At 39.9% G+C, this 13,560-nt stretch overlaps 1 protein-coding gene across 10 annotated transcripts in view; it reads right to left on the bottom strand.

Moving 5' to 3' along the window:
* Positions 1-13,560, bottom strand: part of LOC119651250 (tumor protein 63) — a 53,060-nt gene that overhangs the window by 25,502 nt on the left and 13,998 nt on the right. For 4 of the 10 annotated variants that reach the window (XM_038054741.1, XM_038054737.1, XM_038054731.1 and 1 more), the window contains 2 exons: positions 4,878-4,904; positions 4,775-4,817 (listed from right to left, as the gene is read on the bottom strand). In XM_038054741.1, coding sequence (XP_037910669.1) covers positions 4,775-4,817; positions 4,878-4,904 — 70 coding nt within the window. The remainder of the gene's footprint in view (positions 1-4,774; positions 4,818-4,877; positions 4,905-13,560) is intronic. The other 6 variants (XM_038054742.1, XM_038054738.1, XM_038054736.1 and 3 more) reach the window with 2 other exon arrangements.

Raw genomic sequence — 13,560 nt, 5'->3', positions numbered from 1 at the left:
TGAGAACAATAAAGACGAGACTACAACTTTGAGACTATTGATAATTTCTCCTATTTAAGATCGACAATCACAACTGATAGCAGCTACGACAATGAAATCACACGGGTGTTGCCACTCAACAGAGCAATATATTCCTCGGAAATTAGGTTCTCAGCAGGAAAAATTCCGAAATTCCGTTCAAGAGAATAATCCTCCGAAGAATTTGTGGCCACCACATGAGGATGGAAGATTCCGTAGCCTATTAACGACGATACTAGACCGTTTGGTTGTGGATAAAATCAGTCTCAATAAGTTGCGGTGGCTGGGTTACTTAATCTGTATGGATTCCGGCCCGAAAATTCTATAAGGGCAATACTTATGGTACAAAAGGAAGAGATGGCAGAATTTGCTTCAGATGGAACTGTAGCCTAGGCTAGGGCACCAGACAGCTTTTAGGGATTTCGAATTGGTGGACCTCGGCGCAAAACGGGGGTGTCTGAAGTTCCTTATTAGCGTAGGCGTAGACTGGAAACCGATTGTTGAACCGTTGATGAGGGGTTCGTTACAATTTAAAGAAGTAAATATGATATATTCTTTGATGGTCGACGGGGTGAAATTAGCAGGCTTGCATGTAACATGGAAATCGACACGATTGATTTGTCCACCCAATGGGAGAACAGGATATGAACATAAGCAGCGATAAAAGAAGGAGCATCTGGGAATTGGGGAAAGTAACGCACAGGAAAGAGTGTAAAGTGTATCAATGCGTCTAAATCAAAATTGGTCAGTTCATGCCAAACTATTTCTTTTTCGTCAGGGTCTCTGACCACATTTCTTTCATAATGGCCCGTTTCGTTGATAATAATGAATGTAATGTTTTTGATTGCTGTTGCATGTAATGCTCTCTTCGCCCAAGAAGGACTCATCAGTCGCAGCTAATTGTGGGGTTCCGAATTGGGCTTCGTCTTTTTCGTCATCGTCTAAAGTTGATGCCAATCGTCTATGAAAATCTGCGCGCAAACAGTCTGAAATGCACTCTCAAAGCCACTCTCCTCTAGTTTTCAGTCATAGGAACATAGAGGCAGGCCCGACTCTACTCTTGGCAGTCCGTCGGTGGGCATAGTTGGCGTCCTACGGACCTCAGATAGCGAAGTCAAGGGGTCGCGAGAGCTCTTGCGCCAAACACGTGCAAATTGCATACGAGATTACGAGGCACTTACTTATAGGAGACCATGCCGTCAGCCTCGGCATGCCCTACAATATGCATTATCGAAGCTCCGGAGAAGAGGGAGAAAACCTCAAGCACTTCCTTTGCGATTGCTTAGCTCTAGCTAGAACCAGGCTACGGACACTAGGTAAACTATGCTGTGAGGACCACAAAGATATCTCTAGCTGCAAGGGGGAGTTGCATTCCGTCGTGAATGTTACCGGCTGACTCTGAAGATGAACCGAATGCACTCTGCCTTCTGCCCTCATAACAGCAGTCATTGTTTTAGGGAGTTAATAGCATAAAAGCAGCGCACCTCAGTGCTAATTGGGACTTTCGAAGCGGCCAGTAGTAATAAATTGATTCGATCAAATAGAAGAAACAATGCAGGGTAAGGTATTGTTGTGGCGCTAATCACTTCCAGACACTTGGCTGAAATTTGAACTTTTTTAATTAACTTCAAATGCCGTATATGAAGTATCCATTAAAGCGTACACAAAAATTGATAAACGCATCAAGTTATTCCCACGCTCACGCTGCAGGTCCTTGTCCATTTACTATCTGTCGATTTCGCCCCCAACCCAGAGAAATTTGAAGTCGGACAAAATTCTGAGGAAGATTGCTGGCCGGAGCGAAAGGTTGAGAGTGATAACAGACCGGGCGGAAGACAGAGGGTGATAGCAGGCCGTGGGTGAATGCAGATGGTTATAGCAGACCAATACGAAAGGCTGAATGTGACTGCAGACCGGAGAAAGGACGAATGAGGTAGCTCATCATAATACATTACTCATTAATTCTTCGGTCTGAGACATAGATGACACCACTTTTGAAAGACTTGTCGCGATCCAACCTTCAGCGATTGACCGCCATTCGCGTTGCCATCAGCATGTAGCATGTAAACACATTTGCTGTATTATGATGAAATGTAAATGATTCCAGTTTAACATGTCGTAGTAATCGGAGCGACTCTCCCAAATATAAATACACAGTTATTAAGGTATTATTTTGTATATCTCTTTTTTGGGCGTAGAAGCTATTCGTGTTTACAAGAAGCCAGAGACTTCGTCATTTTCTCGGGACCATCAACTACTACAGAAGGTGCAAATTTCCAGATTAAAACTGATCATAAGCCTTTGATTCACGCTTTTCAACAAACATCAGTAAACTCAACGGCGCGGCAGCTCTCAACCGACATTGTTCACATAACTAGGAGGACGAACACTGTCGCGGATTCGTTATTACGAATTGACGCCATCTTGTTCCCTACTTACTTTAATACAGAGGAACTCATCGCAGTGCAAGAACAAGACAAAGAACTGCAGCCATTAATTGCGCACAACCCAACCTCGCTTGTACTTTGACAGGTATAGATCGAAAATGGCAGCTCGTGTGCGATACATCGTCATCTACCGTGCGCCCTTTCGTTCCCACAACATTGCGCAGGCCATTGTTCGACATTTGCCACAGAGCTTCACACCCTAGCAGTCGCCACACATAAAGCGATTAGCAGAAAATGTCTGGCCTAGCATGCCAAAAGACTTTCAACTGGGGGGTCGCACTTGTGAACGCTGTCAACGTTCCAAAGTCGTTCGACATACTAAGAACGATCTTCAAGAGTTTTCCGTTCCTAGTCATCGTTTCCACCACATATATATGGATATAGTTGGACCTCTTCCACCGTCGTGAGGTTATCGCTATTGCCTCACACTGTTAGACAGGTTCACGGAGTGGCCCGAAGCCATTCCCATGGTGGACCAGTATGCGAAAAGCGTTGCAGTGGCATTCTACGCTACTTGGATTTCCCGTTTTGTATCTCCTAGCGTAATTACAACCGACTAAGGAAAACTCAATTTGAATCAGCGTTATTCACTGCACTTATCAAACTTCCGGGATGCAAGCGTACACCAATGGTACTATCGAGCGATGGCATCGATCATTAAAAGGTGCCATCATGTGCCATCAAGATAGCGACAATTGGGTGGACGTCCTTCCCACTATTTTGCTTGGTTGGTTCACCAGCAGAATTAGTTTTCGGAACGACTCTGAGAATTCCTGGAGAATGGTTCATGGACGACGACTCAGCAACTGATCCTCTTACTTTCCTCAATCGTATTCCACAAAACATGAGACAGTTGTGCCCTAAACCGTTTATTCATCGCAACAATCGAATAATATTCGTCCACAAGGAACTGAATCCATGTCCTCATATATTTTTGCGTGTGGACTCAGTTAAACGATTGCTTATTCAACCTTATATCGGTCTGCATCGGATCGTAGAACGAATCAACCCAACCGTATTTCGAATCAATGTTAACGGAAGACTGGTTAATGTGCCGTCAGACAGACTCAAACCAGTCTTTCTGATTTCCAAGCCTAACGAATCGTTCACGACATCATCACCATCGCAGAGCCAACCAGAGAGAATTTTTTCGAATCTTATCGATCCTATTACGAAGCCTAGCAAAAAAATTTCATTTGGTACAACATCATCAGCTGAATTGAACGTCAGCGAGCCAGTTAAACGACAGTTCACATCATTGTCACAACCGATGCCAGCATCCTTTAGTGGTACTTGGAAACCAATCAACCTACGACCGGCTCACATCACAAAGGTGTATTCCAGAAAAGTTTAACCGAATAGCAATACTCAGGGGGGAGTACTGTAGCGAACCGACCTTCAGCGATTGACCGCCATGAGCGTTGCCATCAGCATGTAACAAGCATGTAAACACATTCTCTCTATTATGATGAAATGTAAATGATTCCAGTTTAACACGTCATAGTATTCCGAGTGACTCTCTCAAATATAATAAATATAGTTATTAAGGTATTATTTTATATTTCTCTTTGGGCATATTTCGCAACAGAATTCCTCCAGCAAAGAAACGTAGCAGTAATGTAGAAACATCATTGCTCAAGCCGCTACAGATCGGCGACCCCTGTATGCAACAGACTCATAATTTATGGATAGAACCGATACGAGTCAAAATTTCAGGTGATTCCAACCATTATTTTGATCATTACAGTGGTTTTAGTAAAACAACTTTTATTATTGTAAAAAAAAATGAATAAAAAGAATTCCGAGTGTTGATTAAATAATCTTTTTTAATGGGGTCATGGAAGCTGCACCAGGGAAATCAACTATTATTGACTGGCGCGGCCGTACAAACACCGATGATGCTGAACGCTTCTATCATAATGTGTTAATCTAATATCTATTTACATTTTTTTTTTGTCTAGAAACACATTTTTTATGATATAATTCATGAATAACATAAATTTTGTAGAGGGACACCCGGGTACTCCAGGTGGATTGTACGTGTACTTTTTTTATACTTCAAAATTTTCGTTAAAAAAATGAAAGAAAACAGCTTAATGTATAATTCGATAGAAAATTGGCCCAGTCGTGAAAATTCGAGAGGATTTTAGACAATTTTTTTCCAAGAACGAAAGTGATTAAACAAAATGTACATCAATCGGTACCCGGATGGGAACACAAGGGCTAAGGTTATTATAAATTGAGAAAAAAACTCAAATTATAACTCGTCTTTAAAATCACTATTATATTAAGAAAACACGACTACTCACGTTTATTTTGCTTATCAACGTTGCTGAATCATCGGAATTAGATCTGAAAATTAAACAATATGAAAGTAAATATAACATTTATTTAGTAATTATCATGGCATACCCGTCAGGATTTGGTTGATATAGGCTACTGAACCGCAAACAAAGCATGGAAAAAAGAAAAGGAACAACCATTAATAATAAATAATAAATGAAATAATAAATTTTATTCAATAACTTTGAAAACCCAGAAAAAGGGAAACTATCAATAAAAAGCTTTTCAAAAATATTAAATGAATTTGAATAATTATGTTTGATTGTAAAGATAGAATACACGTCACGTTTGTCACTAGCAACCATTTTAATGGGAATACAGTATGGAATATATCTCCAATCGCAACAAAATCCCTACGAGCCACAGAATATTTCCGTAAAGAAGTTGTCAATCCTGACAACTTTGTAGAATTTTATTCTTTCAGAAGATAGGTGGCCGCCTGTGAAGTTAACTTCCACCCAGGATTTTTACGATTTAATTTGTTTATCTTCATAGGAACACTTACAATTTACCATACAAAGATGAAAGTGGATCTATTCTTTTGTCACAACGCACTCCATTTCCAATTTCTCAAGCTTTGTCAGTATATCGAAACAAGTTGCACTGCAACCTAAAAGAATTACTGTACCAAGTTGTGATATTTAAGTGCGTTATACCCCCACTTACTCGCTATAAGTTTATCTAATAATTAAGCTATTGTACAGAGTTATCATGGCGGGTCTTTGAATTAATTACTTAATTTCCCAACTCCGCATTTCTCCCCTTCGCAACCAATGTCAAAACTAATGTTTCCTTTGAAAAATACTAATCGACCTTTCCTCCTTTGATTCCCTCCTCCACATGGCTATATTCAGTGAAGAAAAGTTTTACACCTATGTTTTACTTGTATGGGAACCGCCCTTAAATCCAGCCTGCAGTAAAGTAACTCACATGTTCCGCGGTTCCAAACTTTCTACCAAATTTCGTGGCAATAGATGTAACCGTTTTTGGTAAAAGAGCATGTGACAGACAGACATGTAGACAGTGAACCGATTGCAAATTGTCGAGGCTTTAATTTAGTAAGTAGAAAACTTCCAAAACGATTCTGCAGCGTTCCATCGATCGAAATTTGAGGAGAAGAACGTGTGAACATTTTCTTACATAGATCCTTGGTTTGACTTTTCCAAACAAATTCCCACCAATTAACTCTCTTATCTTTGGATGGATTACAGAATATAAAGACATTTTAGGGACCAAGTTCATGTCATAGCCTACAAACAGCCCAGAGCGCAAATGCTATTGAAAAGATTTTGGCCATCGTAAAATGAAAAATCTGCCGTTATACAGTAATATTTAAAAATTAAGGAAAACCATTAAATCTATTTGATACATTTTCGAGACAAATAATAAGAAAATTATATGGAAGTGTCCCTTTTCGACTACAACGCATTCTGAAGGCAGACCGACTATTAAACAAAATGCAACGAATAGAAACTGAAGTAAAATCAGGACGCTTCAGGTATGAAAGTTTTGTGTATTTCTTATATAAAGACATTTGAGTGTGAATTTTTCCCATTAGTGCATAACACGTAATATATGCATATATTATGTGGAAATATCCACTTTCGGGTGATATTAATAATAATCATTGGCGCAACAATCCATATTGGATCAGGGCCTTGAAGTGTGTTAGAGCACTTCATCCAAGACCGTAACGGTACACTACAGTATACTGTAGGAGGCAATGTGACCAGCATTGCGCTCGCCCGAGATTATTACCCTGATTTGACTCAGGTACTTATTCACAGCTGAGTCAACTGGTATCCGATGTCAAATCACGATACAAATCCCACTGCCACTAGTGAGATTTAAACCGCGACCTTCCATACGATAGCCTTGTGCTCTAACCACTCAGCTATCCGGGTGATATTGCCATTGAAAATCTTGAATTTGCAAAAAAGTGACAACTTCGACCTATTATAACTTTGTTAGCAATAGTGCAATTTCCACCAAATTTGGTAGGATCAGCTCTATATTATAGCCTACAGTGCTACAAAATTTCGTGGCGCTAGGATGGACTTAAGGAGAGTTCTGCAACCAATTACTAAAAATTAGAATAATATAAATTATTAACTTTATTTGAAAGGATATCGGCATGAAGGGTATTTCGGAGTTTAGGCCCCATATAGTGGCAACCTCTTGATTTTTTTTCAGATTTTTTGGTTGAGTAATTTCTGAGAATGGGTCCGTTAAAGAGATCACTTTCGACCCCCGCACTCCCCACCTATCCAGCAAAAGTCAAAACTAAGATCGACTTCGGAAAGTACTTATCGAGACCTTTCATTGGATACCCCACATGACTATATTTGATGAAAAAACTGTACACTCCTCTTTTGCATTTATGGGGACCCCCGACGTAAAAGGATATAACTCATTGTATGCGCTAGTGTTCACAGTTCCCACCTTTCCACCAAATTTGGTGCCAATCACTATAACCGCCTCCGAGAAAAATGCGTGCGACGGACAGACAGTAAACCGATTTTAATAAGGTTTTGTTCTACATAAAGCCTTAAAAAGTGAGGAGATTACTACTATTATCAAAATAGTTAGTAGGTCAAATTTTTCCCTGTTAATTTTCTGCGCCCTAAGTAATTGTTGAATGTTAACATATCGTATCATGTGAATAGTTTGACATATTCAAGTCATATACACTATGCCCTACTAGTTACGTATAAATGTACATCATGCACCTTACATACGAGGGTGGAGTGAAGCTTCCGGCCTCATGAAGAAATGGCGTCAAAAGCTCCGATTGTTTACTGATATTCTATAACTCTATTTTTGTGAAAATTTGTGTTTAGGGGATTTGTAGTCAATTATTGAAAAATAATAGTAAAATACTATTACAGTGGAATTCCGATAATTCGTACATCGAGTATTCATATTTCCGTCTAATTCGTACAAATTCGACGGTCCTCAGAGTTAATTTTCTTTATTTTATACTCCCGATAATTGGCAATCCCGATGTCAACTTTATTTGAACAGATATGGATATGGGGGTAATTCAGAGCCTCGGCACCGTATAGTGGCACCTTCTTGATTTTTTCGGATTTTTGGATTGGGTAAATTCTGAGAATGTATCCATTAAATAAATGACCAGTTTTGAGCCCCCACCCTCCTCCCTTATGCATTCAATTTCAGAACCGAGATCAGTTTTGAAAAGTAGCAATCAGGACCTTTCATCGGATACCCCACATAGCCATTTTCACCACTCATCTGCATGTACGGAGACCCCCTTAAATTCCACGAAGAACAATGTATGCGTAGGTGTTCACAGTTCCCACCTTTCCATCAAATTAAGTGTCAAGCGATACAACCGTTGATGAGAAAAATCCATGAGACAGGCAGACAGTAAACCGATTTGAATAAAGTCTTGTTTTACAAAAAACCTTAAAAACGTGCTGAAGTTCGAATTGTTCTCCCACCCAGGAAATTAATCCAGCTTCCATCGACTTGTTGCTGTTTTGTGTTCTGAACTAGAAAGAATGAAAGCCAGTTCTTTCCTCAAAATTCAATTAATTTATTGCGCTGAACGATGCAAGGAATAGGTTGTCATCGAAATATCGGCATTCATCAAACCACTACTACACAACGGAGACGTGCTACGTTTCAATCCATTAACCTTTCCGCTAGAAACACCGTGAACACACATTAATTATTATCATGCTGACATTCTTCGACTTTTTTAAAGGCTAATCAGTTTTATTACAACGCAAGTTTGGCCCATTATAATTAAATACTAAAATTGTTCCCTACATTACGATTTGTATTATTGCAGGGATGAACGTAAGGGGGAATTTTCTAGTAAATTTACACAATCGTTGCTAAAGTCGATATTTCGATGACGATTTCAATGCAATGCTTGTCGAACTTTACTTAAAAAAAAAAAAGCGATCAGAGGCAAAAATACAATAAAGCATAGGAGACAAATGATCTCCTAGATAGAGACTGGATTAACTACTATCTTGAACTAGTTATTAAAAACAATTAAGCTTGTGGGGAAAACGAAAATCTGGACAGTAGCTATTGTCCCAGTGTACATCAGACGAGTTTCTAGGCAATGTAAAGGCGGTGACTTTTAATGCACAGGATAACAGCATATTGATGTGTAATCATCACTCATAGACGATCCAACATGACCATTAGATAACTCGCAATAATAATATACTCGCCGACAGGCACGATAAAAGTCGTTGTGTCGAGTAATTACCGAAGAAGTCTTTCTTGAAATCGAATTTACTTGTTCCGGTTCTCTGCCGCTAATTTTGACAGGACTGGAAGCCGGCCTGTCGCAATAACTATTTTATTCATATTATTTTGTTGGATATATTCAAATTTACCTCCTTTACCTTTACGTCCATCCTGCCGCTCTCTATAGTTCTGAGTGTTGGCGGATTATAAGAGACAATGAACGAAGTCTTGCGGTAATGGAGATAAAAATGTTGCGTTGGACTAGTGGCGTGACACGTTTTGATCACATCTGAAATGAGGATATCCGCGATTGATATGGAGTTGCACCGATCGTGGAAAAATTACGAGGCGTCTTCGATGGTATGGTCACGTAATTCGCGCTAAGGTGAATTAACTCGCCAAGATTGGTCTGAAAATCGAAGTCGATGGCGAGCGACCAAAAGGCAGGCAGGAACAACGGTGACTTGATATACTTGATGAGGACTTAAAAGCCTCGCGATGGCATCCAGGTTAAGCATTTGATAGAACCAAATGGCGAAACCTATCATGACGAGCCGATCCCACGTGTGAACGGGACAACGGCTGAAGAAAATATATCCAAGTGTCATATAAGACGATAAAAATTCCAACTTATTTTTGAGAATTCATGCACAATTTGAACATTTTTTCCTGCACAGTGCATCTGGTATTCGTCCCACATTGTCATCATTGATTTAGTTTTCTTATAATCAAATCTATTGAATTGAGATCAAGCAATTTAGCAGGTCACTGCATTACGGCAATTTCATGATTTTCTGCCCGCATATTTTGGAGGACCCATTTAAGAGTCATTTTGTCCTTACCATTCGGAATGATAGCTTCCTACAAAATATCTGCATAGACACTTTGATCCATGGTACTCTTGATCCAGTATTATAGACCATCACCATAGTAGGAAAATTAAGCCCATATGATACTGGACATAGACCCCTTCTCCGTGGTTAATCGTTTTCTTTGTGAAGCGGAGATTGTATTCATAATTCGGCGGACCTAGAACATACCGTCTTGCTCCATGCCACCAAAAAGTATTTCGTCCGTCCATAAAATATTTATCCATTTTTGGATGGATCATTCCAGATTTTGTGGCTCATTTCTTTGGCTTTCGTCGTTCAAATTATAATCCGTTTAAATTAGGTCTACCGGAAAGATCTGTCCGCGAAGATTCAACAGCTCTATGAAAATTCATTTGACGTATATTTGTTTCTTTTTATCACTGTATGTATGCATATTGACCTATTGAACGGACTAAAGTGAAGATGATTAATGTCAGATCTAAGTGACACGATTATGTAATGATAGCTATTGATAAAGGTTATTTATGCTACTGTATTTCATGGGAATTTCAAAAGGGAAGAAATGCTATGGAAGCGTAAAGAAATTTGTTAACGGATGTTGATAAAGGCAGAGTTCGTGGCCCCAAAAATTACAAAACTTTAAAGTAGGGAACTTTGAACTTTCGGATGAGCCATGTTCTGGGATCATCTTTGATTGATGAAGATATTTCGAAGACCCTTTTAGAGGAAAATCCTTATCTGATAACGTCGGATATCGCGGAAAAACTCATTTCAACTCAACAAACCATTTCGGACCATATCCGGAAACTAGGGTTGATGTGAAAATATTCAAGTTGAGTGTAACATGCGAGAAAAATTTGAAGATCAAGTCATGACATGTACACCTCTGTTTGTATAATAAAAAATTGAACCTTTCTTGGGCCCGTTCATTAATAGGAATGACAACTACAAAACATCAAAGGAAAAGGGCATATTGCCACCCCGGATAACCAACCGCCTCCACCGAATTTGAGCTTAAAAAAAAGAATGCTGTGTATATAGTGGGACATTCGCGGGCCGTCACACGCGTCACACAAATATCCGACGTCCAGCGCCCTATATACTGCTTTATGCAGATGATCGTTTCTTAGCGTCCAATATCAAAAATGATCTCGAGCAGCTTGTCCAAAAATATAATGATCGCATCATGCAACACGGTCTTAGATTGAATCTGAATAACCGATCCCCATGAAACAGGAACAATCACTGTCAATGGCAGTGACCTGCCCAGAACTGAGCGATTTAAATATCTCGGGACAATGCTGTCAGTCAATGGAGCGCGATGTGAAATTGCTGCATGCATTAGCGGAACCTGGATGAAGTGGCGTTCCACAAGTTGTGTTCTTTGTGATCGACGTATCAACGAAAGTCTCAAATTTTTTTCAATTTACCCCAAAGTCGTGCGTCCTGTCGCTTTCTATAGTTCTGAGTGTTGGCTGACTATAAAAGACAATAAACGGCGTCTTGCGGTAATGGAGACCAAGATGTTGCGTTGGACGACTAGTGGTATGACACGTTTTGATCACATCCAAAATAAGAATATCCGCGATCGAAATTGGGTTGTACTGATCGTGGAAAAATTGCGAGTTCACTTGCCAAGATTGGTCTCAACATCGAAGTCGATGGTAAGCGGCCAAAAGACCGAAATAACGGTGATTTGATACACTAGATGGGGATTTGAAAGCCTCGCGATTGGATCCAGATTAGGCTTTTGATAAAACAAAATGGCGAAACCGATCACGACGAGCCGACCCCGCCTGTGAACGGGAGAAAGACTGAAGAAAAATATTATAAAAACGGACAGAACTTTCCTCTAATATATAATCGCAAACACGACGATAAGTACGAGTTATATTCAAATGAAAACCGCCTTGTCTTTAGACCCGAACTAGTCCGAAGCGATTTTTTGTCTTTTGTTTGAAGTTTGACATCTAACCGTTTTCGGATAGTGTGAAGCAAATAGATCACGCTACCGTCCAAAAGTTTGGAAGCAAAAAAATGTCTAGAAAAAAAAAACACCAATTTACAAAAAACACATTTATTTGCTGTGTAGCCATAAATTATGTTAATACTTTGAAAATTTGTTACAGCAAAACTAAAATAGATACAAAACTGAAATTATGCCAGAAGGTACAAAACAATCTAATAAGTAAGTGTACATACGCTGCACGAACTGTTTCCAGCAGCATTTCACGCGCAGCTTCCACTATAGTGGCCTTCAAAATTGCCAACTTGGAGTGCCGATAACGGCAGGCGACCTCTTCAAGCTTAATCCACAGAGAATAATCCAATGGATTTAAGTCTGGGCTTCCGCAACGCCAGTCAGCCGACGCTATGGAATCTGGCACGTTCACCGATAACCAATTTTGAATTGCTTGGCCTTGTGCGCTGGCGCAGAATCCTGCTGAAAGTACCAATCATTACCCTCGAACAAGCTTTCATTCAGAGGCTCAACTACGATCTTTAACATCTGTTCATACACCGTTGAGTTGGTATTGACACCGGTTTCACAAAAATGAATGTACCTCGCGCCGTGGTAGGAAACTCTCCATCACACCATCATTGAAGGAAGGTGATGCCCGCCCCCTTTGAATGCGTGTTGCACGATCCTTAGTCTTATAACATGATCTTCCACACACCCGATCATTTTGGAGATTAAATTTTTCTTCGATAGAAAAGATATCTTCATCCGTAAAAAGGATTTTGTGATGCTCATTTTTTGCAAAGCGTTCATGCATCCTGAAGATGCATTCCTTTAATTCAGGCGTAAGTAAATGGCTTTCCCGATGTCTGTAGGCCCCTAACTGAAGTTCGTCGCCTAAAATACTACTCATGCATGGTGACGTTCATCTCACTCGCTAAACTCTTACACAAACATATCTCGGACGCCAGCCTGTCTCGCGATTTTCAATGTGACGGTCTGAAACTTAAGTGGGGGATCCTATATTAAACGTTCACAGTGTTGCCACTATTTTTCGTTTCTCAATTCTTTCGCTACGACGTTTCGCGATTTACTGGTAGAACTTATTGTGTATTTTACAATGTCACCCAATATAATTATGATTATCCATATACTATGACTTTCTTTATTTTTGATTACCTCCTTACAAATTTAGACCATCCTTGTTATGGTCTGGAAATAATTTTCATCCAGCTTTTTTCATTCGCTTTGCTTTGTCCAGACCTGTCCTACACTAGATGGAAATCGACTCTTGACCCTTCGGTCGAGTTCATTCCAAACAAGTTCGACGGGAGAGAGATCTGGTGATTATGATGGCGATTTCATCATTTGTATGATGTTGTCTTTTTCGCTTTCATTGAGGTTATCTTGGGACGGTTAAGAAGATAGCTTCGAATCATTATCTTGGTCGATAACAACATTTTGGACCATGATGTTGGGTCCAGAAGGTATATGTTTTCATTTTTCCGTTTTCCCTTGATTCTGGTTAAATTGGCAGCCCTTACGCCACCAAAGCACTCTCAAACCACAACATTGACCCCCCCCCCCCCCCCCCCCCCCACTTTGCACTCAAATATACTCACAGAAGACGCAAACAAAACCTTTCATACCTGAAGCGCCGAGCTCCCGGTTTTCCGACTTGTTTCTATTGTTCGAACGTATAATTCTTACGTGCTTAAGCCCACTCTAG

Source organism: Hermetia illucens, chromosome 3 (assembly GCF_905115235.1).
Source record: "Hermetia illucens chromosome 3, iHerIll2.2.curated.20191125, whole genome shotgun sequence".
NCBI classification, from domain to species: domain Eukaryota; kingdom Metazoa; phylum Arthropoda; class Insecta; order Diptera; family Stratiomyidae; genus Hermetia; species Hermetia illucens.
Note: the sequence above shows the minus strand (reverse complement) of the source record. Positions and strands in the feature narration are given on the sequence as shown.